The 24,879-nt window shown below is 35.5% G+C and overlaps 1 protein-coding gene across 5 annotated transcripts in view; it reads left to right on the top strand.

Annotated features, from left to right (window-relative positions):
- The first annotated feature begins 7,192 nt into the window (after positions 1 to 7,192).
- The window catches only part of LOC137244369 (putative sodium-coupled neutral amino acid transporter 11), a 506,082-nt gene continuing 488,395 nt past the window's right edge, over positions 7,193 to 24,879 (top strand). For 2 of the 5 annotated variants that reach the window (XM_067773290.1, XM_067773288.1), the window contains exons 1-2: positions 7,210 to 7,451; positions 16,369 to 16,547. In XM_067773290.1, the coding sequence (XP_067629391.1) occupies positions 16,491 to 16,547 (57 nt within the window). In that variant the 5' untranslated portion in view covers positions 7,210 to 7,451; positions 16,369 to 16,490. Of the gene's footprint in view, positions 7,452 to 10,170; positions 10,251 to 10,305; positions 15,331 to 16,368; positions 16,548 to 24,879 lie in introns of those variants that run through there. The other 3 variants (XM_067773289.1, XM_067773286.1, XM_067773287.1) reach the window with 3 other exon arrangements.

Genomic DNA, 24,879 nt, shown 5'->3' with positions numbered 1-24,879 from the left:
AAGCTCATCCGCTGATTGGACCTTATCAGTGCGGCTTCAGACCTGGTAAATCTTCCATCGAAAAAAGGATCGACACACATCACCTCTTCGACAGCATGAAAAGGAGATGCCTATATGTCGCAACGTCTGTATTTGTTTTCCCCGCAAAACTGACTGGCTATGCAAAAAGACGTTGAGCAACACCATCATCTCAGTCATAATTGGGAAGCACCTCTCCGAGCCGCTCGAATCTAAACGAGGTTTCAGACAGGGTAGCCCCCTATCGTGCGATTTCTTTAATTTGATGCTGGAGAAAATTATACTAGCTGCAGAACTTAACCGCTCTGGAACAATATACTATAAAAGCGTGCAATTATTGCATATTCTCTTGACATTGATATCATCGACCTGACCACCCGCGCCGTTAGTTCTTCTTACCCGAAACTGGAAAAAGAAATGGTAAGGATGGATTTTGTGGTGAATGGGGACAAAATGCAGTACCTGATGTTATCGAGCAAAGAATCAGCGCACATGTGCCTTGGCTACCATGCTACTGTTGGTAGCCATAACTTCGAAACAGTAAAAGACTTCGTTTATTTGGGAACCATAATTAACACTAACAACAACATCAGCACTGAAATCCAGGCAATAAATGTTACTTTGGACTAAGTAGGCAATTGAAAAGTAAAGTCCTCTCTCGGCGAACGAAAATCATACTCTACAAGTCGCTTATCGTACCCGTCCTTCTATATGATGCAGGAACATGGACCATGACAACATCAGATGAAGCGGCTCTGGGAGTGTTCGAGAGAAAATTTCTTCGAAAGAGTACCGAAAATAATTTAATGATGAGCTGTACGAGCTTTACGGGGCCCCCCGGAATGACCAGGTGGAAAACGATTGGCGCCAGTTGGCAGAGCGAAGAAACTACTGGCGCGCCTTCTTGGACGCCCATAACCGCTTAAATTGTTAAGCGCCAAGTAAGTAAGTAAGCAAAACAGAAATAAATATTCAAGTGATCGAGAAGCTTGTTTGGGAAAAGTCTAGACCCTATGAGGTATATGTTAACGAGGCATTTAGGAGTATAAAAACAGCGAAAGCTGAGGCATAATAGGGGGACTCATGAAAGCATATAAACTTATAAGGTGTAAAATTATATCCATTTACACACGCGGTTATATGAACCCACCTAGTAATACTCTTGATAAACTTGATTGTTTATCAGCTGTATTATTGCCAAACAAAATTTGTTTGATTGTTATACAAATTAAAAAATGCCAAGATTAAGTGAAAAAGCAAAACTAAAACGCCCTTACTTGCTGATGTTGAAGATTTCTGATGAAAATGCCTGCTGCAATGTCTGCAAGGTTGCATTCCTTTGAGTTTACCGCGTTTACACAATGAAATGTGCGCGTAAATTTATAAAAATTGTGTAAATGATTTTTCATAGAAAATTTGACAGCTCGTTTACGCACTAGATAAATTTATACGTTTACACACTTTATAAGGCATTTATACGGTTACATGAGTCCCCCTAATAAGTCAGTTTGAATTCAACACGCTATAAGTCAAGTGCGCAAGCAATATGATTGTAAAGTAGTATTACTATAGTAGTGTTGTCAATAAGGAACATTTTACTGTATTAAATATTTGAGTTATTTGTTCGACAGTTCAGCGATTCGAACTTTAACGCAAAGTTGTGGAACAATAAAAAGGGTTCCCAAAACAAAATAGGAGAGTTGCAAACGAGCGATCAAGCAAGAAAAGCATGGAATCAAGCGCGAGACTGGAAAGTGTCCGAAAGTTATTCTTATCACTAAATATAGAGGTCTGTACAACCGTCCTAATAAAGAACGTGGTTATCTGCATTTAAACTGAAACGGAGGTATTGAACAGAGTGTGTTTGCATATGAAGACCTAAATTACAAAAGGCTTTTTTTGATAAACATTCGACTTTTTTTTTTTGGATCTGGTAGAAATTCTCAAACTGTTTATATTTTTCTTCAAATTATATGAGTTCGAATGTTTAATAGAATAAAAAAAATTTGTTCACGCTTGCGATCAAAAGGAGATCTTTTTCAAAGAATTATTTTTTTATTTTATTAGTAAATTTCTTATTATTATTATATTTTTATATGTACATTCATATTACTATACTAACTATTATCTATATCGTTGCTAATTTAAATCAGAACGGTACTTTATTTTATACCCGTGGATCAAACGAATATCTTTTTCTTTTTTTTTAATTTGGATGAAAAAGATCGCCTCTCGAGTTTTCAATATTAATTATACTAAAACTTAAAAGTTTTCTAAAGAAAAATTCACTCGCGACTTGGATCCCCACAAGCACTATGCATGTGAATCAAAAACATTTAAAAAAAAAAAACAAAACAAGTAAAGGTGTCTAAGTTCGGGTGTAACCGAATATTATATACACAGCGTAAGCTTCAATTGTACATTTCATTCCAGATAAATTACTTTTCTACATAACACGTGGCACCGCCCGTTTAAAAAAAATATCTTCACATTTTCTCTTACAATAAAACTTGATAAGTGAAGTATGATTGATTCAAAACAATTTTTTGCTAAGTTACAGCTTATTATTCTAGTCTACGACCCTTTTAAACTTGTTTTATATCTAAGTTGGCATGGGAAATATGTGTACACAATTTCATTACGATATGTTAATTTTTCTTCGAGTTATGGCTCCCGAAACCTAAAAAACTGCTTAGTCATAAAAGGGGCGGTGCCTCACCCATTTTCAAAAATTTTATTATTTTGCAATTTAATGCTATAATTCAATTTAGAAGGTAAAATTCTATTGATACAAAGCCCTTTTTCGCTAAGATATAGCTCATTATTTTCGTCTACGACCCTTTTAAAAATCTTTTCTATAAAGGTGGGCGTGGTCTTTAACCGATCTCGTCCATTTTTTCTAGAAATATTTCCTGCTATAGGGAGAATTTGTGTACCAAATTTTATTACGATCCGTAATTTTTCTTCGAGTTATGGCTCCCGAAACATAGAAAATTTCTTAGTCATAAAAAGGGGGGGTGCCACGCCCATTTGTTAAAATTTGAAGTTTTTCCTATTTATTGTTATAAATGTATTTGGGAAACGAAATACCATTGATATAAAGCTCTTTTTTGCAAAGATATAGCTTATTTTATTCGTCCACGACCCTTTTAAAAATCGTTTATATAAAAGTGGGCGTGGTCCCTAACCGATTTGGTAAATTTTTCTTCAAAGCACTCCTTAAAATAAAGGCAACCTCTCTGCCGAATTTTGTTACGATAGGTTTAACGATTTTTGATTTATGATTAATAATATTTGTAAAATTTATTTTATCACAAGTGGGCGGTGCCACGCCCATTTTAAAAAATTTATTCAAATTTTTATCAAGAGTATCAATATCAGTCCACACGTCAAATTTCACCATTCTAGGTGTATTATTTACTAAATAATTAGGTTTTTGTGTTTTCCAAAATATTATATATATAACAAATAAGGAAGGCTAAGTTCGGGTGTAACCGAACATTACATGCTGAGAGCTTTGGAGACAAAATAAGGGAAAATAAATTAACCTAGGGTAACCCTGGAATGGGTTTGTATGAACTAGGTATCACATGGAAGGTATTAAAGATTATTTTAAAAAGAATTGGGCCATAATTTTATAGGTGGACGCCATTTCGGGATATCGCCATAAAGGTGGACCAGGGGTGACTCTCAAATGCGTTTGTACGATATGGGTATCAAATTAAAGGTATTAATGGGGGGTTTAAAAGGGATAGTTGTATATGTGAAGGCGTTTTCGAGATATCGGCCAAAATGTGGACCAGGGTGACCCAGAACATAATCTGTAGGGTACCGCTAATTTATTTATATATGTAATACCACGAACAGTATTCCTGCCATGATTTCAAGGGCTTTTGAGCCCTGCAAAACTTTTTCATTTTCTTATACTTAATATGGTAGGTGTTACACCCATTTTACAAAGTTTTTCCTAAAGTTATATTTTGCGTCAATAAAGCAATCCAATTGCCATATTTCATCCCTTTTTTCATACTTGGTATAGAGTTATGCCATTTTTTTCATTTTTCGTAATTTTCGATATCGAAAAAGTGGGCGTGGTCACATTCGGATTTCGGTCATTTTTATACCAAGATAAAGTTAATCCAGATAAGTACGTGAACTAAGTTTAGTAAAGACTTACTTATATACTGTAAAGATATACAAATTTTTGTTAAAATTTAACTTTAAAATTTTTTTTTTTTAAAAGTGGGCGTATTCGTCATCCTATTTTGCCAGTTTTTATTTAGCACACATATATTAATAGGAGTAATGCTGCCAAATTACAGCTTGCAAAACGTTTTAATTACCTTCTTTTAAAAGTGGGCGTGCCGCGCCCACTGTTCAAAATTTTACTTATTTTTGATTTTGCGGCATAAGGTGAACCCACCTACCATGTTTCATCGCTTTACCCGTCTTTGGTAATGAATTATTGCACTTTTTCGGTTTTTCGAAATTTTCGATATCGAAAAAGTGGGCGTGGTTGTAATCCGATTTCGTTCATTTTAAATGGTGATCTGAAATGAGTGCCGAGGAACCTACATACCAAATTTCATCAAGACACTTCAAAATTTACTCAAGTTATCGTGTCAACGGAGAGACGGACGGGCGGACATGTCTCAATCAATTTTTTTTTCGATACTGATGATTTTGATATATGGAAGTCGATATCTATCTTCATTCCTTTATACCTGTACAACCAACCGTTATCCAATCAAAGTTAATATACTCTGTGTGCAAAGCACGCTGAGTATAAAAATATACCCGAAAGTAGACAGTTGGCGGCCACCGTGGTGTGATGGTAGCGTGCTCCGCCTACCACACCGTATGCCCTGGGTTCACACCCCGGGCAAAGCAACATCAAAATTTTAGAAATAGGGGTTTTCAATTAGAAGAAATTTTTTCTAAGAGGGCTTGCACCTCGGCAGTGTTTGGCAAGCGCTCCGAGTGTATTTCTGCCATGAAAAGCTCTCAGTCAAAACTGATCTGCCTTGCAGATGCCGTTCGGAGTCGGCATATAACAAGTAGGTCCCGTCCGGCCAATTTTTAGGGAAAATAAAGAGGAGCACGACGCAAATTGGAAGAGAAGCTCGGCCTTAGATCTCTTCGGAGGTTCTCGCGCCTAACATTTATTTTTTTTTTTTTTTAAGTAGACAGTGTTTTACTTACATATATTGAACAAAAAATAAAATAAAAATGTTCGCTTTGAAACTCTGCTTCTCATAGATATGTACAACGTATGATGCGTTTCTAAATTAAAAATTTAAAATATAGACAACATTTGATGTGCAAAAACAAAGTCAAAACTTTATTCCTTCTACGCGAAACGGTAGACACTGCTCTCGTTTAACGCAAAATTTATTACAAAACACGCTCAGAAGAAGTATCTACAACTCTGTATGTAGATTTTTGTAGATTTTCTTTCACAAGAAAGTACTCGTAAAAAAGATGAGAATACTTAAAAAAAACGGTATGTGTGCAGCTACAATGTTTTTGATTAGGAAACGTGCTGTAATTACACTTTCGTTTGAAGAAACTAGCATTTTTCATTAATATTTGTGGAAAATATGTGTATATACTGCAAATAACTATAACCTTATGTATATTTGCAATTTCACCTTTGTAAATAAATAATATTCGAAAAAATGTATATACCCACATTCTTTATTAGGAGGCTCATGATAATTATTCTGACTGGGTACTGCCTTCAGCCGTCAAATTTTTTTAAGTTAGGCATAGTTAGAGAGCAGAAGTAGGAGTTCCAAGTTGCTGGAGGAAGCACTCGAACACGTACTGTGCTCGTGACCTTCACTAGCCAGGCTAAGACCCCAGCAATCAGATCTAGAACCAGTAAGTGGCATTCTGAAAAACCTTCTAACATTTTCCAAGACGACGCAGTTGCATATTTTATAGCATAAAAAAATACTTGGAGCATTTTACCTCCGAAAGAGTTATGCCGAGCTTCTCTTCCAGATTGCGTTGTGAACCGTTTTAATTTTTCCTACAAATTGGGACCTGTATGTTACGAAAAAATGTTTCTTATTGAAAGAACTTTTTTTCAAAATTGTTGATATTGTTTTGCCTGGGACTTGACCCAGAATCTTCGGTATCTTAGGTGGAGCAAGATACCACCACACCACGGCCCTTTCCAATTTGTTCGTTAAGTACCAATACCCTTGAGTTTTTTGTGATTGCTTGTAGTCAGGGCCCTAAAGAAGTTAAACATATTTGTGGAGCTCCACACTAAAATTCCACATTTGCATATTTTTAAAAAATTTAAACAATCCAACCAAGTCTTCATTACGTTGAGTTGAAACTATCATATACGACTATTTTTCACTAGTTTACACTTGAAGTATAGATTTAAACAACTTTTTTACTAATGTTGCAAATCTGGAGGTTATATAATTTTTGGAACAATTTGATTTTTCCCTATTTGTGTAGATGTTCACATCAAAACAACACATTTACATTTTTTAATAGCTTATAATGGCCAAAGGGACATATTATTTTAAAATGCAAGTAACTCCTTCCTTTTATAGTTATTAAGGCAAACGTACTTACTTTGGCAAGTTTCTTGAAACTACTTGTGATTTCTGTAAATATTTAATTTTAGTGTGGACCTACACTTTATATTTATAATTTCACTAAAATTTTTTTAGGGAACAAAAAGGGAGAAAAAGGAAAACCACTGAACCGCAACACTTAGATTTTTGAGGTGGTTTGCAGCCCTAGTTCTAGCATCATTGGAACAGTTTTTTAGTTGGTATAAACACCGAAGTGTACAGTCATTTAAATGCCTTCTTTTTCGTTTGTTTGAAGAGTTGTGCTACGTATGTATTTACTAATAAACAGAGAGTAGCGTGGCATTTAGTTGCGTATACGCCATGTACAACAGAGAGAGTATGTATTTACTAATAAACAGAGAGTAGCGTGGCATTTAGTTGCGTATACGCCATGTACAACAGAGAGAGTATGTATTTACTAATAAACAGAGAGTAGCGTGGCATTTAGTTGCGTATACGCCATGTACAACAGAGAGCTGGAGTGGCGAAACTGCTGACGATTTTATCCTCTCTTATGAAGTTCGTCATTGTAGTTAAGGGCAATAATAAGGCAGTTACGGTTCGGCCGTAGAACGGCGAAGTTGCCAAATAAATTATCTTGCAGCAGACGCGTTACACCCTAAATATTCCTTAAAAGAACTTTTGTTTTACAGTGAATAATTAATACAATGAATGAAATTGAAATAAAAAATTGTATTACAATTGCTTCACTTCACCTTTAGATACAAATGAAATGATTTAATTGAAAAATGTCATAATAATCATGAAAAGTGAATACTAATAAAAATCAATCAATTCCAAACTTATAACCACCGAAAACAATCACCAAACGAAGTGAGGAACGAGTTCTCAGCAAAAAAAAAAGAAGATAATCTCATATTTCACTTAGATTTTATATGAAGGACCGTCAAATAATTCATGTAGACAATGAAATTTGAAATATACATACATACATACATGTGTACTTGTATATTCTTAAAGGATTTAACGCAATGGACAACCAGTAGTAGTAGCTATCACAGAGTACAAGAGAAATATATCACAGATGCACTTGAAACTCGCTATTTGCGATTCGCATTTACGCGTTTCATTTTAGCCCACTTCCCCCACCAATTTCATAAACATCAAACACTTGCACTTTTAGGTACAGCCACACCTTCATTAATGCAATGTCGCGTATTCAACAGTATAGGAAGGTTATAAGATAAAACTATGGTATATGAAGACTGTTTGTTAGCCTCTATTATAGGCTGTCAGTAACGAAAATATTGCATCTTGCCTGCAAAAGTTTCTACATTATTCTCGTAAGGACCACCAGAATTTCATCGGATAAGAATGTAAACCTTCTTAGTGACAAAAAATTTTATGAGTTTTAGTAAAAAATATGGCATTGGAATAACTGACAATAATTGATATTATTAACGGTAATCTGCAAAAATACCGGTTGTGCAGAAAATGTCATTTACAACGTGTTTTTGGGCCTACAGTTCAATTATCTACATCGCGAATGAAACCATCTTAATAGCTTATAGCAGTAGCATAACAAAGTCTAGATTGTTCAGAATTTGTTAAGTTTTAGTTTCGGAAGTTATGTTTAGATTCAGACAGACCTTTTAAATAATGATTACTAATTCGATAATTTTTTATTTTTTAAAATTTTTTTTATTATTTTTCCGCTTTGTTAAAAAAAAATTCTCGTTTGTTGCATGCACGGGATAATTTCTACATACAAGTACATTTTAGGATGCAATAGTTAATTGTATGCACTTATCGAGGCAAATATATACATATAGGGCGAATGGTATATGAGTGTTGATTCAAACATATTCTCAGGTAAGTATATACACATGTACATAATAATAATAAAATAATAACGATCCCATATGGTTTCATCCTTAAGTCTAGCCAATTTTGTTATATCCAAAATTAATTATATCCGCTATTTTGGATTAAGTTATGGCTACGCACTGATCGTTTTCTAATCAAAGTTTATCATGTGGTTAGGGTTAGGACTGTGGAAGTGTTATTCGTCCCACACTTTTAGAGAGCTTTAGCATAAATAAGTATTTTGGCTTTTCATTAATTTCTTTGGAACGACTCAAAATTTTTGTGTTCCGCCTTCGGATTATTAATACTAAGGTCAAGCCAAGTATTTTAGGACACGTATTAGCAATTGACCGCTATTGTAGACTTTTACAATGTATATATATATATATATATATTCTTGGGAAATATACCCACCATGTCGAAAGAATATTGTATGATAGGCAAACAAATGTGTTTGGAATTTCCATTGTTAGTTCTAAAAATATAGGTCACTTTGCAAAACATAAAATTTTATAGGAAATATCCTAGACGTTATCATAAGGAATTAAAGACAAGTTTCAACCTAATGTGCATGGACATACTCGTATGTTAATCAATTTATCTGGGATATAACAACCTTTGGTGAGACAACTGATCATTATGATGAATGAAAACTTAGAGGATCTCTCCAGTTGGAAATGAAGCTATCAACCTAAGTAGTATTACTCATACATATAGTTTGAGCATATTGTTTTGTCGTAAAACAATACGCACTCCCCCGTAAGTTATTCTTCGGATACATTTATAGACACATGCCCCTGCTGCTTGGGTATGTATGTACCCATATGCCTAGATATGCGCTCACGATATAGCGTCAAATCCACCAATGTATTTGTATGTACAAAACAATCAGTGCGTAGCCATAACGTAATCCAAAATAGTGCATATATTTATTATGGATATAACAAAATTGGCTAGACTTAAGGATAAAACCATAAAGAATCGTTGCTAAATGAAAGCTTTTGGACGCCAACCTAGGAATCCAATTTTTTTTTACATATTGTCTCGACAATTAGACAAATTGCCGTTTTCGATCCCGCATTATTTTATAAAATGTGTGTAGTAAAATATGCACTTGTGTATATACATACGGGAGAATATGTTTAGATCAACGCTCATATACCATTCGAATATTTCGCCTCGATAAGTGCTTACAATTTACTATTGCATCCTAAAATGTACTTGTACGTGGACATTATCCCGTGCATGCAACAAACGAGAATTTTTCTTTCAACAAAGCGGAAAAATAATAAAAACAAATTAAAAATAATCGAGAAAATCAAAAACAATCAAAAGTATTTTGATTATTTTTGATTTTTTTCAATAATCGGAAAAAATAATGATTTTATTTCTATTTTTGTCTAATGGTAAACAATTAGTAATTACTTTTTTCGGAAAACAATTGAAATAATCATTGGCCATTAAAATAGGCATCTAACTAATTGATTACTCATGCTAATTCATTTAAGAGGTCTGGATTCAATACAGTATACTGAGGCGCCTGCGAAGTTTCACATTTGGCGGCAAGTGAAACATTCTCTCCAGAAATTATTGCTCGAACTGCCTCACCTTAGGTCGTTTCATTGCAGAAGGAAAAGTTGGACAAGAAATTGAAAGGTTAAGGAGGTTAAGAGTTACGAAATTGACCGACCCCTGCTGCTTGTGGAGTTCCGGTCAAGGAAGGAGAAAACTGTTATGTATGTAACATATCAAATTCTTAACAGAGGCATTCTCCCACTCCGCCTCTGTTACAATGAATGTATGTAGGTATACTAATATGTATAATGTAGTTGTAAGCACTTTGAACTCAATAAAGAGTTAGTCGTAAACAGAATTTCACTGCGTGTACATATCATTGTGGCGACGAGGCGGTGTACGGACTTGCGCGAAGGTCAGCTCAAGCGCAAAATAAAATAAGCAAAATTGTTTTTGCATAAGTGCAGTTGCCGAAGAGGCGTGATATTTTTATTATTAAAAATTAATAACATTAAAATTAAATATCGAGATGACGGAGACATCAGTTGCGTTCATCGGTTCAATAGAGGTTTTTAATATAGGCGACGATTTTGAGCTGTATAAAAACCGATTAGAACATCTTCTATCACTCAACAAAATAGTGAAAGATGGCGATAAAATATCATTTTTAATTAGTCTGGGTGGAGCAGATTTATATAAAACGCTAATTTCGTTGCTGGCGCCCAAAACAGAAAAAGACCATGATTACGATTATATTGTGGAAAAATTGACTTCACATTTCAAACCGAAGAAAAATATAATCGTGGAATGTTTCAAATTCTTTAAGCGCGATCAGCTAACTTCGGAAAAAATTGCTGATTATATAGTGGCGCAGGAGTGTGACTTCGGTAATTTTTTAGACCGTGCTCTTTTAATTAAATTTGTATGTGGCTTGAATAACCAACACATACAAAACCGACTGCTGAACGAAAGCGACCTGAAAACGTTTGAGAAAGCTTGTACAATTGCATTGTCATTGGATATGACTTCCAACAACATGGAACTGATGAGAAATAATACGGTACACCATTTGCGAAGTAATGCGAAAAAGTCCAAAGCAGCTGACACAAAACAAGAAGACGTTCAACGACGGAGGAGCAGAAGCCGAAAACGGAGGGAGGTAAAGTGCTTCTATTGCCAGAAATTGGGGCACATTGAACGTAATTGCTGGGAGAAACAAAAGGGCCAGAAATCGGTGGATAAAAATAAGGCGCGTGGTAAATATAAAAGTAGCTCTAATGTTAATAATATTGAGTATTCGGACGATGATTGTTCGTTCAATTATTTAAATAATATTGCAAGCAATTCTTCTAAATCGTTGAAAGTTTTTGTAAAATTGGAAGGCACAGTTTTTAAAATGGAAATTGATACTGGTGCATGTGTGTCTGTATATCATATTGCGGATTATAGCAAAACATTTAACCACATAAAAATGAGTTCGATAAGTAAAAATTTGAAAGTTATTACCGGCGAAAATGTTGTGGTAGTGGGTAGCGTTCTGGTAGACGTAGAATTCATGGGAAAGTCTTGCAATTTAGAGCTAGTTGTTTTGGATTCGAAATCCAGGTTTGACCCGCTTCTTGGTAGAAATTGGCTAGACGTTTCTGTTCCGCAGTGGCGTAACATGGTTGGCAATGGCGAGATAAGCCATCTCAGTAATAGTCCAAAATTAAGTAACCTTGATTTTCAGAAATATAATCAATTGTTTTCGACAAATAATAATTCAACTATTAAAAGCTACGTAGCTGAAATAGATCTGAAGAATGACCACTATCCAATATTCGCTAAAGCTTATTCAGTACCTTTTGGATTGAGAAAAAAGGTTGAGGACGAAATTGCTCGCCTGTGTGAAGAGGGTGTTATAGTTCCAGTTAGTAGAAGCAGGTGGGCTAGTCCTATTGTGATTGTGAATAAGGGAGACGGCTCAATAAGGCTATGTGTCAACTGTAGAAGGACAGTTAACAGGTTTGTGGAGATGGAATATTACGTTATTCCACGTATCGACGATATTTTGGCGAATTTAAGTGGATGGAAATATTTTTGCAAATTAGACCTGACGGGAGCTTATTTATAGGTTAATGTATCAGACAGATCTAGGGAATTATTAACAATTAACACGCACATTGGGTTGTTTCAATTCACGCGTCTGGTGTATGGGCTAAAAACCGCACCGCAAATTTTTTCGAAAATATTAGATGAAATTCTAAAAGGTCTAGAAAAAGTACAGATTTATTTTGATGATATCCTTATTGGTGGTAGCGATCTAGATGATTGTGAGAAAAATTTGAAAGCGGTTTTTGATAAGTTGTTAGAGTACAACGTAAAAATAAATTTTGATAAATGCAGATTTTTTGAAACAGAAATACAGTACTTAGGATACAATATTAATGGCGAAGGCATAAGTCCGGCGAAGAAAAAGGTAGAGGCCGTGGCGAAAGCACCAGCGCCAGAAAATAAACAGCAACTCAAATCATATTTAGCGATGATTAATTATTACAGCCACTGTATTAGAAATTTATCTAGTGAGCTTCATTTGTTGTACGATTTAATAAAAACTAACGTCGTTTGGCAATGGTCGGCGAAGCACCAAGAGGTATTTGACAGAAGTAAGGAACTAGTAACAGGAATGAGTAACTTAACGCATTATGACCCAACGAAACCTATTATAATTTCATGCGACGCTAGCCCTTATGGAGTAGGAGGTGTTCTCTCCCATATAGTTGATGGTGAGGAGAAACCTGTCATGTTCGTTTCCAGTACATTGAAACCCGCTGAGCGGAATTATTCCCAACTGCATCGGGAAGCGCTCGCAATAGTTTTTTCAGTGCGGAAGTTCCATAAATACGTATATGGGTTGCCGTTCGTCATTGAAAGTGATCACCAACCCCTAAAGGAAATTTTCTCCGATCGGAAAGATCTCCCAGTTGTAGCGTCCAACCGGTTACAACGATGGGCAATTTTTTTGTCGATGTATAACTATACGATAAAGTATAAGAAAGGCTCAAAGATGGGTCATGCAGATGCGCTATCACGGTTGCCTTTGGCTGGAGAGACTGAGGATGACCCAGATAGCACAAATATTTTTACTTTGGTGCAAGAAATACCGCTTGACTTGGAGGATGTAAGATCGGCATTAGAAAGCGACGAAATGTTAAAAACGATTATGAGTTATGTAAAATTTGGTTGGCCAGATCGAAGTCTGTCTATTTTATGGAGATAGGTTAGTTATACCTAATAAATTAGTTAACAAAATTCTAGAATTGCTGCACAGTGAGCATACAGGTATCGTGCGTATGAAATCCCTTGCTAGGACGTATGTTTGGTGGCCTGGTATAGATTCTGATATAGAAAACTATGCTAAAAGCTGCGAAAGTTGCTTGAAAGCCCAGAACACTACAAAGCCAATTGTGACAACTTGGCCTGAGTCAAAGTATCCATTTCAACGCGTTCATTTAGATTTTTGTAAATTTGAGAAAAATGATATTTTGGTTCTGTGTGACACGTATTCAAAATGGATTGAGGCAAAAATTTTGAAGACCACTACCGCGTCTGCGGTAATAGCAACATTGCGCACGTTATTTGCAACATTTGGGCTACCGAAGCAAATCGTTAGCGATAACGGACCTCCATTTGGATCGAAGGAATTTGTCGAATTTTGCAAAAGTAATTCCATTGAATGTCTTAAATCGCCTCCTTACCATCCGAGGTCGAATGGTAGCGCTGAACGGGGAGTGCAAACAATAAAGTCCACGCTAAAGAAGTACCTTTTGGATCCTCGGGTTAAATGCAAGCCTTGGGACCTAAAAATAAATAATTTTTTAATGAAGTATAGAAACACCCCTACCACAACAACAAAAAGAACACCTGCGAGTTTGATTTTTAATTATAAACCAAAAACGTTGTTGGATTGTATAAACCCAAAGGGAATGCAGACCTCTCTTGAAAAAGGGAAGGAAAGTAATACACCAGTAAACGAGAAGGAAAATTGCGTACAAAAATCCATTATAAAAAGTAAGGCCAAGCTAATAGGGTTTAAACCTAATGAAGTTGTATTATATAGAAACATTTTCGGAAATTATTGTAAATGGATAAACGCAAAAGTTTTACGAAAACTTAGTAATGTAAGATATTGCATTTGTATAAATGGCAAGCAAAGAATTGCACATGTAAACCAATTGAAAAAATTCTATGGAAAAATTGTTAAATTCGATTCCAATATAAGCAAATATTCCAAGAAAGAAGTATTTGAATTCAATCCCGAAACAGATTACAAAGAGCAGATAAAGAAAGAAAATATTAAAAGCGAACAAGAACAATAAGAAGAATTAGAATTAAGGCGTTCAGAAAGAATACGGGAAAGAAAAATTAAGAAAGCGAAGTAGCAAAATTAACTGCGAGAATTAATGCATCAAACAAGAACAGAAAACATGTAACGCTTGAATGCAAAAATTATTTTATTTTACTTAAAGCACATCCTTGTGTATGTATACTATGTACAATTAACATCTAAGTTTGCGTGGGATTGTTATGTATGTAACATATCAAATTCTTAACAGAGGCATTCTCCCACTCCGCCTCTGTTACAATGAATGTATGTAGGTATACTAATATGTATAATGTAGTTGTAAGCACTTTGAACTCAATAAAGAGTTAGTCGTAAACAGAATTCCACTGCGTGTACATATCAAAAACATGAAAGGCATGTCAATTAAAATTTTACAATGTTGTCCTCTGTAGCTGTTGATTATACCAGGGCTTCAAACGCTTCAAAAATTGAAGTGGTTCGGTTCAGTGAGATTAACAGCTTAGAAAAAAACGTTTACAGGTTCACTTGTACAATCCTATTATACTAACGCCCCGATTTTGAGCGTTACCGGTAAATTTGTTACCGGAGTATTATGCAACCGAAAATCATTACCAGTTCATGTAACCGCGATTCTGGCCTGTACGGTTATACCGTCAAAAAGCAAAGATGCGCAATAGAGAATAAAATGAAAATGTGAACAAAATTTCGTGTTAAAAAGTAATAATATTATTTAGAAATTCGTGTTACATTAACCTGGATACACTTTTTTGTTTATTTCGTTCAAACAAATGTTTAGCAATTACGTGCAATTTTGCGTGGTAGCATCACGTTACCAATTATTTTGCTGGTAACGTTGTTATCCGCAATCAGGATACGAAAAGTTGTTTGTCATTTTCGTAACCGGTAAAAACAATGTTGTTACCCGCTCACCATAAGAGTGTAAGTGGTACAATAATACAAAAATTTCGATCAGCGAAGGAATCTCATGTAATCTCATTTTTTGCTTATAAATAAACAACTCTTATGTAAATACTTAAATGTACTGAAGAAAATACACATGGAAATAAAGAAAATGTAAATCTCTTGGGATTAAAATATTTGAACCGAGCCAATTTGAGGTGATTTTCGGCAATATTGCTGCTATGTTTGGTTGCTTACTATGCGGCCCACGTAGCGCATGGGATGTTTTGATGCGCTTTTTCCTGAAACCAATTCTCTATATATCACGAACTTCCGCTGGAAAATATCATCCGAGTCAGGAAGACAGACTAACAGCGTTATCTTAAATCTAGATTTCGTCCTTTCTGTATACCCCATCCCTTTCCAGTCCGTTCGTAAAGGGGACTTTATCTTATGACTCCTATCGAAACTTAGCGATGGCGTGCGATAATCAAATTAGGGAGTCATACGGGGAAGCCTACAGAGAATTCCATTGTGACCATACTACGTCGATTTCTAACAGCCAGACTCAAATTTTAAAAAAATTGCACATGGGAGGTCTCTCTGACTGAAACTTTGATTTGTTTTGAAGGGATCCTTTCCAATTCTATTCCAACTCAGGTAGTGCTGTGGCTCAACGTCTTTTTGCACAGCCATATATAAGTTTTGCGGGGAAACCAAATTCAGACAAGCCGCATATAAGCAGTTTTAATGTGTAATGTGAGTCAATTCTTTTTTCGTGAGGATTTAGTACTCAGCGAAAATCTATTCGAAGGTTGATTTTCCAGGTCTTAAGCCGCACTGATAGGGTTTAATCAGTCGGTAAACCTTAATTATTTTCTTGTTAGGACCTTCTATGTAGTACTAAAAAGGCGGATTCCGCAATAATTGGCACAGCTTTCAGGATCTTCTCTCTTGTGGTCTTGGCAAAGGACATTTAGATTCCAATTTTAAGGCGACCACCCGTCCGACCATATTCTTGAAAAAATTGATGCATGCCTTACGAACACCTCGCCGAAGTGTTTGAAATTTCATATAAATTTATTTATTCGGGCGACGATATATATATATGTGCATATGTATGTATGTATATATGCAAGTGTACTAAAATATTCATTAATATAGTCAACTTAACTCAATTAGCCGAGTTTAACAAATCCATGGTTAAAAATTCATTTAAGTTCATTATCAACGCAAATTTCTAACGTATTCAGTATTCATTAGTCTTCAAACAAATACTAGAAAGAATGAGCGACAGCCGCCGAAATACCGCAACCGAATTTAGTTACATCCTACAAAGGCAGGTAAGACTTTAAATAGAAGTTTGATTTCTTTTGAGTACTAAAATTGATGGTGGAATGACCTTGTGAAGTAAATAGAAAGAGACAGAAGATGTAAGCTATCTGAAACAGTACGGGGGTATTTTTGAATTTCAGGAGGAGGTAAAATTTTTAAACAGCTTTGGAAAAATTAAAAAAAAATTAAGACGCGATTATCTCCGAAAAGATTTTAGGCCGAGCTTCTCTTCCAATTTGCGACGTGCTCCTTTTAATTTTTCCCACAAATTGGCTGGACGGGACCTACTTGTTTTATACCGACTCCGAATGGCATCTGCTAGGCAGATGAGTTTTCACTGAGAGCTTTTCATGGCAGAAATACACGCGACGTGCTCCTTTTAATTTTTCCCACAAATTGGCCGGACGGGACCTACTTGTTTTATACCGACTCCGAATGCCATCTGCTAGGTAGATGAGTTTTCACTGAGAGCTTTTCATGGCAGAAATACACTCGGAATGCTTGCTAAACACTGCCGAGGGGCGACCTCGCTTAGAAAAATTTACTTTTAATTGTAAAACCTTGTTTCCAAACTTTTGTTGTTGCTTTGCCCGGGGCGTGAACTCAGGATCTTCGGTGTGGTAGGCGGAGCACGCTACACCACGGCGGCCGCCGCAAAAACAGAAAGGAAACCATGACAGACTCTGTTTTTTTCTGCATAACAGTGCTTTCTAACGCCAATACAAAGGGGGATACTAAGGACCAGTGCGAGTTTACATTACTGTTAGTGTATGATCCGAAATATTTTGCTGATCCACAAATATTGTGGGGGTGAAAACCTCGAAATTAAAACACCACCGTGATCTCTGAGCAATCACTTAATGCTTACAATTTAAAGAACTCCAAAATTATGATATTTCAAATATGAGTAAATAAAGTTGAGTATATATATATATATATATGTGTATATATATACATATGGGGTATTCCATCCCATTTCGACCAATTTTGAACCCGACCCCTTTAGAATTGGCTGAACGTTGTTCTTCTTTTTCTAGCTTACGAAAGACGTTTTTCAGAATTTTTTGAAATTTTTTCATCCAACTCAAAAAAAGTTAGTTATGAATTTTATAAAGAAAACACCGTTTTTGTTTTCAAAATGCTATAACTTTTTCAAAAATTGACCGTTTCGGTCTTTTTTTTAAATTTTTTTTTTAAATGTACTTTTCGGAAAAAATACAAAACAATTTTAAAGTTTTATTTTTAATTTTTAACTTTTTCGAATTTCGCCTTTTTTTTCTCATAAAAAATTTCAATCAATTCTGCAATCATCCCCACTAATCCCGGAGTGGGCCGATTTTTTTTATATTTTTTTTATTGAATTGAAAAAAAAATTTTCAAAAATTAAAAATTTTTTTTATCAATTTTATTTATATAACAAAAAAATGTAAGAAAATGATTTTTAAGTATTCTTTTCTTTATATATTACAGCAAACATGTCATTTTAATCGTAGATTATCATAATATATAAAGAAAAGAATACTTAAAAATGATTTTCTTACATTTTTTTGTTATATAAATAAAATTGATAAAAAAAACTTTTATTTTTGAAAATTTTTTTTCAATTAAATAAAAAAATCGGCCCACTCCGGGATTAGTGGGGATGATTGAAGTATTGATTGAAGTTTTTTATGAGAAAAAAAATGGCAAAATTCGAAAAATCTCGAAAAACTGAAAAATTAAAAAAAAAAATTTTAAAATTTTTTTGTATTTTTTCCGAAAAGTACATTTAAAAACAAATTAAAAAAAAGAAGATCCGAAACGGTCAATTTTTGAAAAAGTTATAGCATTTTGAAAACAAAAACGGTGTTTTTTTTTAAATTCATAACTTTTTTTGAGTTGGATGAAAAAATTTGAAAAAATTCTGAAAAACGTCTTTCGTAAGCTAGAAAAAGAAGAAAAACGTTCAGCCAATTCTAAAGGGGTCGGTTTCAAAATTGGTCGAAATGGGATGGAATACCCCATATGTATGGCCCTAGTATATGCAACCCAGCATCAAAGCTGAATATGACCAAAGACCCAATATTAAATCTTAATGTGACACGATGGAATATTGAATTTATTTGCCTGTCCCAACAGTTAGCATTGAATATAAATAAAAAATTCAAGTTCTATACCTTAACTTTGATGAGCAGTGGATGCGTCAACTTCAACTGCAGTTGAAACATTAACTGATAAACCGGACATAATCTATATATAGCAAAAAAATTACTGCTATTAAGAAACTGAAGAAATGCATTGTATATCTTTAGCAGCTGTTTCTCGCAATTTCTTTTTTGAGTCATAAGCCACCTTTTCAAAGGCCAGGTCACATATTCTAACGAATTTAGTGAAATTCCGCCTATTTGAATCCTTCTGCTAACGTTCAAATCGCTAAACTGTTGAATAAATAACTCCAATATTCAATAATGCAAAATGGTCTTTATTAGGCTACTTTGAAAGTACTTCACAATAACACTTATATTTCACAACCAATTGCGTATTTCAATCAAACTGAATACTGACTACTCAGCTTTTGCTGCTTTCATACTATCTGCCCAAATGTCTAGACGTTTCTTCTTCTAGAATTTTCTACTTGGTTACCAGCTATATGCTATATCTAGCATAGCCATATGCGTTTGTATATGTGAGTACTACTTCGACTGATGAATACATCTGTATGTGAGTTACCTCTTAATTGCCTTGTATGTATGTGGGTAAATGATGATTAATGCGTTTATGTAGCTTGCTTTAATGTTTTTTTGTTGTTGTGCATTTACTTAGTAACAGCTTAGAGATGGTAATATTCGTCACACTGCCCTCCACCTAAGTCGTCCCGATTAGATAAGTTTTCCGGTCTACACGCTGCCAGCCTTTCCAAATGACCCACTTTTATTTTGTTTCGTAGTTTGCCAATGGTTTGTATGCGGTAAACTATATCGTTGATTAGTTTTATAACTTAGTATGGGCCTTCCAATTACACTGCAATTTCGGTGACAAACCTTTTTTCGTTGTGGGTTGTATAGCAGCACCAAATCTCCTTCCCGAAAACCTTTCGGATTAATTGCTCTTGTCGTACCTGTATTTCATCCTACTACCCATTATCCTGGACCGTTCCCTTACACTCTGTTGTTTGGCCAATGATCTACTTCGTAGAGCTTGCGCTTGACACAAGAGTAGTGCGCCCTGGCTTGAAACCACCCTTGCATTCTTTCTGGGAAATTCTTTCGTTCGTTTTAGCGCGTCATTAGGGTTTGTCTATGCCAGTGTTTTTCTCGCGGGTACCTTCGGTTTACTTTCTTTGACTTTTGTGGTCTCTGTTGAATCTGCTCCACCAGCACTCGCTTATTGCTGAACCCTTTCTCCAAACTGAAGTTAAGTGGTATATCCTGGTTGTTATAGCATATATTCCTTCTTTACTTGACGATCCTGATGTCATGGTCAACTAAGAACTCCACTCCCAATATGACTTCATCAACAATCTCCGCCACAACGAATTTGTGTAGAATCGTGAACTTTCCAATTAAGACCTCACATACCACTTCTCCTTGGACTTGGTTATACTCGCCAGTGACCGTACACAACCTTGCTCCAGGTAATGGCTATACTCTCCTGTTGACCAAATCAGATCGGATTAAGGAATGAAATGCGCCCGTATCTACAGTCAGTACCCGTTCTTTGCAATCCACATTTCCTTTAACATTAAGACTGCTCTATTTTCTTCCAATTTGCGAGATAGATATCACAGGTGATTCAATAGCTGGGGTAAGTTCTCGATCTTTACATCTGACTTGCTCTTACTTATCTCCTCCAGCTTTGCGTTTACGACCAGCCAAGTTGGAACTACCAGGACCGGTGCTGCAATCACGTGAATTGTGACCAGGCTTCCCCAATTTGAAGCATTTGATTACTCTATTACTCCGTTTTTGCGATCCTTCAGCGCCTCCAATATTGTGTTCACCCAGTCTGGCCTTTCTACTTCCACAAGACGTGCTTTGAAAACTGGCTTACACAGAAGCGGTGCTATTTCCTGAGACACCGCATGGGATACTGTTTCAGCAAATGTTGGCTTTGGATTTGCGTCTGTCGCTCGCTTCGTTTCAACGTCCCGTATTCCATTAATAAAGCTCTGGATTTTTACCCTCTCGGTGTATTCCACGGGTGCGTCTGCATTCGCCAAATGTGCAAGCCTTTCGACATCTGACGCAAACTCGTGCAAAATCTTATTAGCTTTTTGGTAGCGGTTTTGCAACTCTATTTGGTATATCTGCTTCCTGTGTTCGCTTCCGTATCGCCTCTCTAGAGGGCCCATCAAAGTTTCGCAGTTGTTCCGCTCTCCCTCGGGAATCGTCAGTAGGATTTCAGCAGCAGATCCTTTCAATGCCACGAATAGTGCAGCAACTTTTTCTTCAGCACTCCAGTTGTTCACTGCTGTGGTCTTCTCAAACTGAATTTTAAACACCTGTAAAGGAACAGAACCGTCAAAGGATGGTGTTTTTACCTTTGGATTACTCTCTGAAACTGCTGGGCGATTTAGTTGTAACTGCTCGATAGTCCTCTCAAAGCATCCACCTCGGCCTCGATCTTTTCCTCAAACTCTAAAATTTGTGTTTCCTGGGCCTCCAGCTACGATGATAACCGTATCTCCTGTGCCCCAGCTGCGAGGTTAAGAGGCTCTCCTGCGCTTTCAACTGCTCAGCTAACTGAGATGTCATATATGTCTTCTGTTCTTCCAGTTGAGATGCCATATATGTCTTCTGTTCTTCCAGTTGAGATGACATTTGCGACGACATTTCTGAAATAGGCGTTTCTTGTGCTTCAATCTTCGATGTTATGCGTGTCTCCTGCGATTCTAGTTTTGATGCCATATATTTCTTCGGTTCTAGCAGTTGAGTTTCCATCTTGGATGTTACTGTCGACGTTTGTGCAGATATTTTTCATTTTTCTCCTCCAATTTTGTTGTCTCATCGCCATCTAGATAAAAGACATACTCTTCCACGTTAATTGGTCTTTATTAGACTAATTTGAAAGTACTTCACAAAAACACTTATACGTCACAACCAATTGCGTGTTTAAATCAAACTGTTTACTGACTACTCAACTTGTGCTACTAGACGTTTCTTCTTCTAGAATTTTCTTCTTGGTTACCACCTATATGCGTGTGTATTTGTAGTTTATAGCCTCTCGCATAGCCATATGCCTTTGTATATATTACTTATATACTACTTCGACTGATGACTACATCTGTATGTGAGTTACCTCTTCGTTGTCTTGTATGTATGTGGGTAAATTATGACTAATGTTTTTATGTAGCTTGCTTTAATGTTTTTTCTTGTTGTGCATTTACTTTGTAACAGCTTAGAGATGGTAATATTCGTCACAATATATTAAAATCAAATTCTGTGTGTGTGTGTGTGTTCGCTACGGAAACGGAATGGTAGGATAATGAAAACTGGTAAGAAGCTATATGACGTTAAGTCCTAACACCTTAAGTAAAATGTGGAATTGGGAAAAAGGGGCGTGGCATCTTCCCTACAAATGGCATTTTGCAGAACTATTGCTGCCGTACAAACTTGGGTTATTTTAACACCTAAAGTTTGAACGCATTGTTGAGTTTGGCTGTTATTCCTTTTGGAAGTTTAGTAATCTGCCGCCGTTAAAAAAATTTGTTAGCTTCAGTATATTTACATCTTCTATAAAAAGCAAATTCTGTGCGTGGGTTCCCTATGGAAAAGTATTTCCCACTCTTCAATTATCACCAAATTGGCTATAGGTTCCATCGATCAAGACGAGGGTTTTTCGTTTTTCAGAGTTAAGATTTTAAATAAAAATTTTTTTTTGTGGCTATGCGAATGAGCAATCTTAGCTCCCAAAAATCATCATGTTAATAAAATCAATGATCGCATTTAAAACCAAATTCCTGGTGAAGTGACGAATACAAATCGTTTAACACAGTTACAGATGTAGATCAAATTGTGAATTATCCAATCGAATTTCTAAACTTTTTAGAACCACCTGGAATGCGCATATATTAATTTTGAAAATTGGCTCACCAATCATGCTTCTTCGGAATTTAGACCCACCAAAATTGTGCAATGGAACTAGATTTTGGGTTAAGAAATTAATGTCGAATGTAATCGATGTAACAATCATCAGCGGTAAAAGCAAAGGTGAAAATGTGCCCATACCACGGATCCCAATGATTCCTACAGATTTGCCATTAAATTTTAAGCGCTTACAGTTTCCTGTACGCCTTGCTTTTGCAATTACAATCAACAAAGCACAAGGCCAATCGCTTACTGTTGCAGGTTTAAATTTAGAGAGTCCGTGATTTTCCCAGGGCCAGCTATATGTTGCTTGCTCTGGAATTGGAAAGCCAAAAAATTTGTTTATCTTTGCACCGAACGAAAAAACCAAAAATATTGTGTACCCACGTGCATTACAATACGATACAATAACACTATGCGACAAATCAACTTTTTTTCTGGGTATTGGACCAAACCCACTTTTTGTAGAGATTGAGGCTTAAGTAGACAAAGTACTATCTCCGTTTTTCGAAGTTAGCCTCCAAAAAATAGATAATGGCTTTCGAAGTTCGAAATTCTACATTTCGAAATTTTATTTATTTTGTTAACGCGTTTGAATGGCTGAATTCTTTGTTTGAAAAACTACAGTACGAGCAATTCCAGTGGAGAGTATGTGCAGACATGAAAGTAGTAGCCACTATCATGGGACTATCTGACTTTCGACCTCGTATAACAGCTGTTATACGAAATTTCTCAAAAAAAGAATTCAGCCCTTCAAATAAGGGAAAAGAGCGGACCACGACCACATTTTCTTAATTTGCTGAACGCGTTAACAAAAAAAATAAAATTTCTAAATGTAGAATTTCGAACTTCGAAAGCCGATATCTATTTTTTGGAGGCTAACTTCGAAAAACGGAGATAGTACTTTGTCTACGTAAGTCTCAATCTGTACAAAAAAGGGGGTTGGGTCCAATACCCAGCCGGCTGTTGCACAAATGTTTTAAACGAGAATTTCACCAAATATGCGTACAAAATTCCATTCAATTTACAGAACAATAAACTAAATTATCAACAAACAAGTAATGGTGTCAAAGTTCGGATGTAACCGAACATTATACACTCAGCGTAAGCTTCAATTGTACATATCATTTCAGATAAATTACTTTTCTACATAAAAAAATGTCTTAACATTTCCTCTTAAAATAAAACTTGATAAGCGAAGTATGATTGATTGAAAACTATTTTTTGCTAAGTTATAGCTTATTATTCTAGCCTACGACCCTTTTAAACTTGTTTTATATCTAAGTTGCCGTGGTCTTTAACCGATCCCGTCCATTTTTACTAGAAATATTTTCTGCCATAAGGAAAATAAGTGTACACAATTTCATTACGACATGTTAATTCTTCTTCGAGTTATGGCTCCCGAAACATAGAAAATTGCTTAGTCGTTAAAGGGGCGGTGCCACACCCATTTTCAAAAATTTTTGTGTTTTCCAATTTAATGATATAATTAAATTTAGAAAGTAAAATTCTATTGATAAAAAGCTCCTTTTCGCTAAGATGTAGCTTATTATTTTCGTCTACGACCCTTTTAAAAATCTTTTATATAAAAGTGGGCGTGATCTTTAACCGATTTCGTCCATTTTTTCTAGAAATATTTCCTGCTATAAGGAAAATTTGTGTACCCAATTTTATTACGATCCGTTAATTTTTCTTCAAGTTATGGCTCCCGAAACATAGAAAATTGCTTAGTCATAAAAGGGGCGGTGCCACGCCCATTTTTTAAATTTGAAATTTTTCCTATTTATTGTTACAAATCCACTTGGGAAATGAAATACCATTGATATAAAGCTCTTTTTTGCAAAGATCTAGCTTATTTTATTTGTCCACGACCCTTTTAAAAATCTTTTTTATAAAAGTGGGCGGGGTACTTAACCGATTTCGTAAATTTTTCTTCTAAGCATTCCTTATCGTAAAAGCAACTCCTCTGCCGAATTTTGTTACGATAGATTTAACGATTTTTGATTTATGATTAATAATATTTGTAAAATTGATTTTATTACAAGTGGGCGGTGACACGCCCATTTTAAAAAATGTTTCCAGATTTTTATCAGTCCAAACATCAAATTCCTAGGTGTATTATTTACTAAATTATCAGGTTTTTTATGTTTTCCAAAATTTTATATATATAAAAAGTGGGCGTGGTTATCATCTCGGCCCAAGCCAAGTGTACCAAATTTGGTGAAGATATCTCAATATTTACTAAAGTTATCCTGCTAACGGACGGACGGACATG

This window comes from Eurosta solidaginis, chromosome 3 (assembly GCF_040869045.1).
Source record: "Eurosta solidaginis isolate ZX-2024a chromosome 3, ASM4086904v1, whole genome shotgun sequence".
Classification (NCBI taxonomy): domain Eukaryota; kingdom Metazoa; phylum Arthropoda; class Insecta; order Diptera; family Tephritidae; genus Eurosta; species Eurosta solidaginis.
Note: the sequence above shows the minus strand (reverse complement) of the source record. Positions and strands in the feature narration are given on the sequence as shown.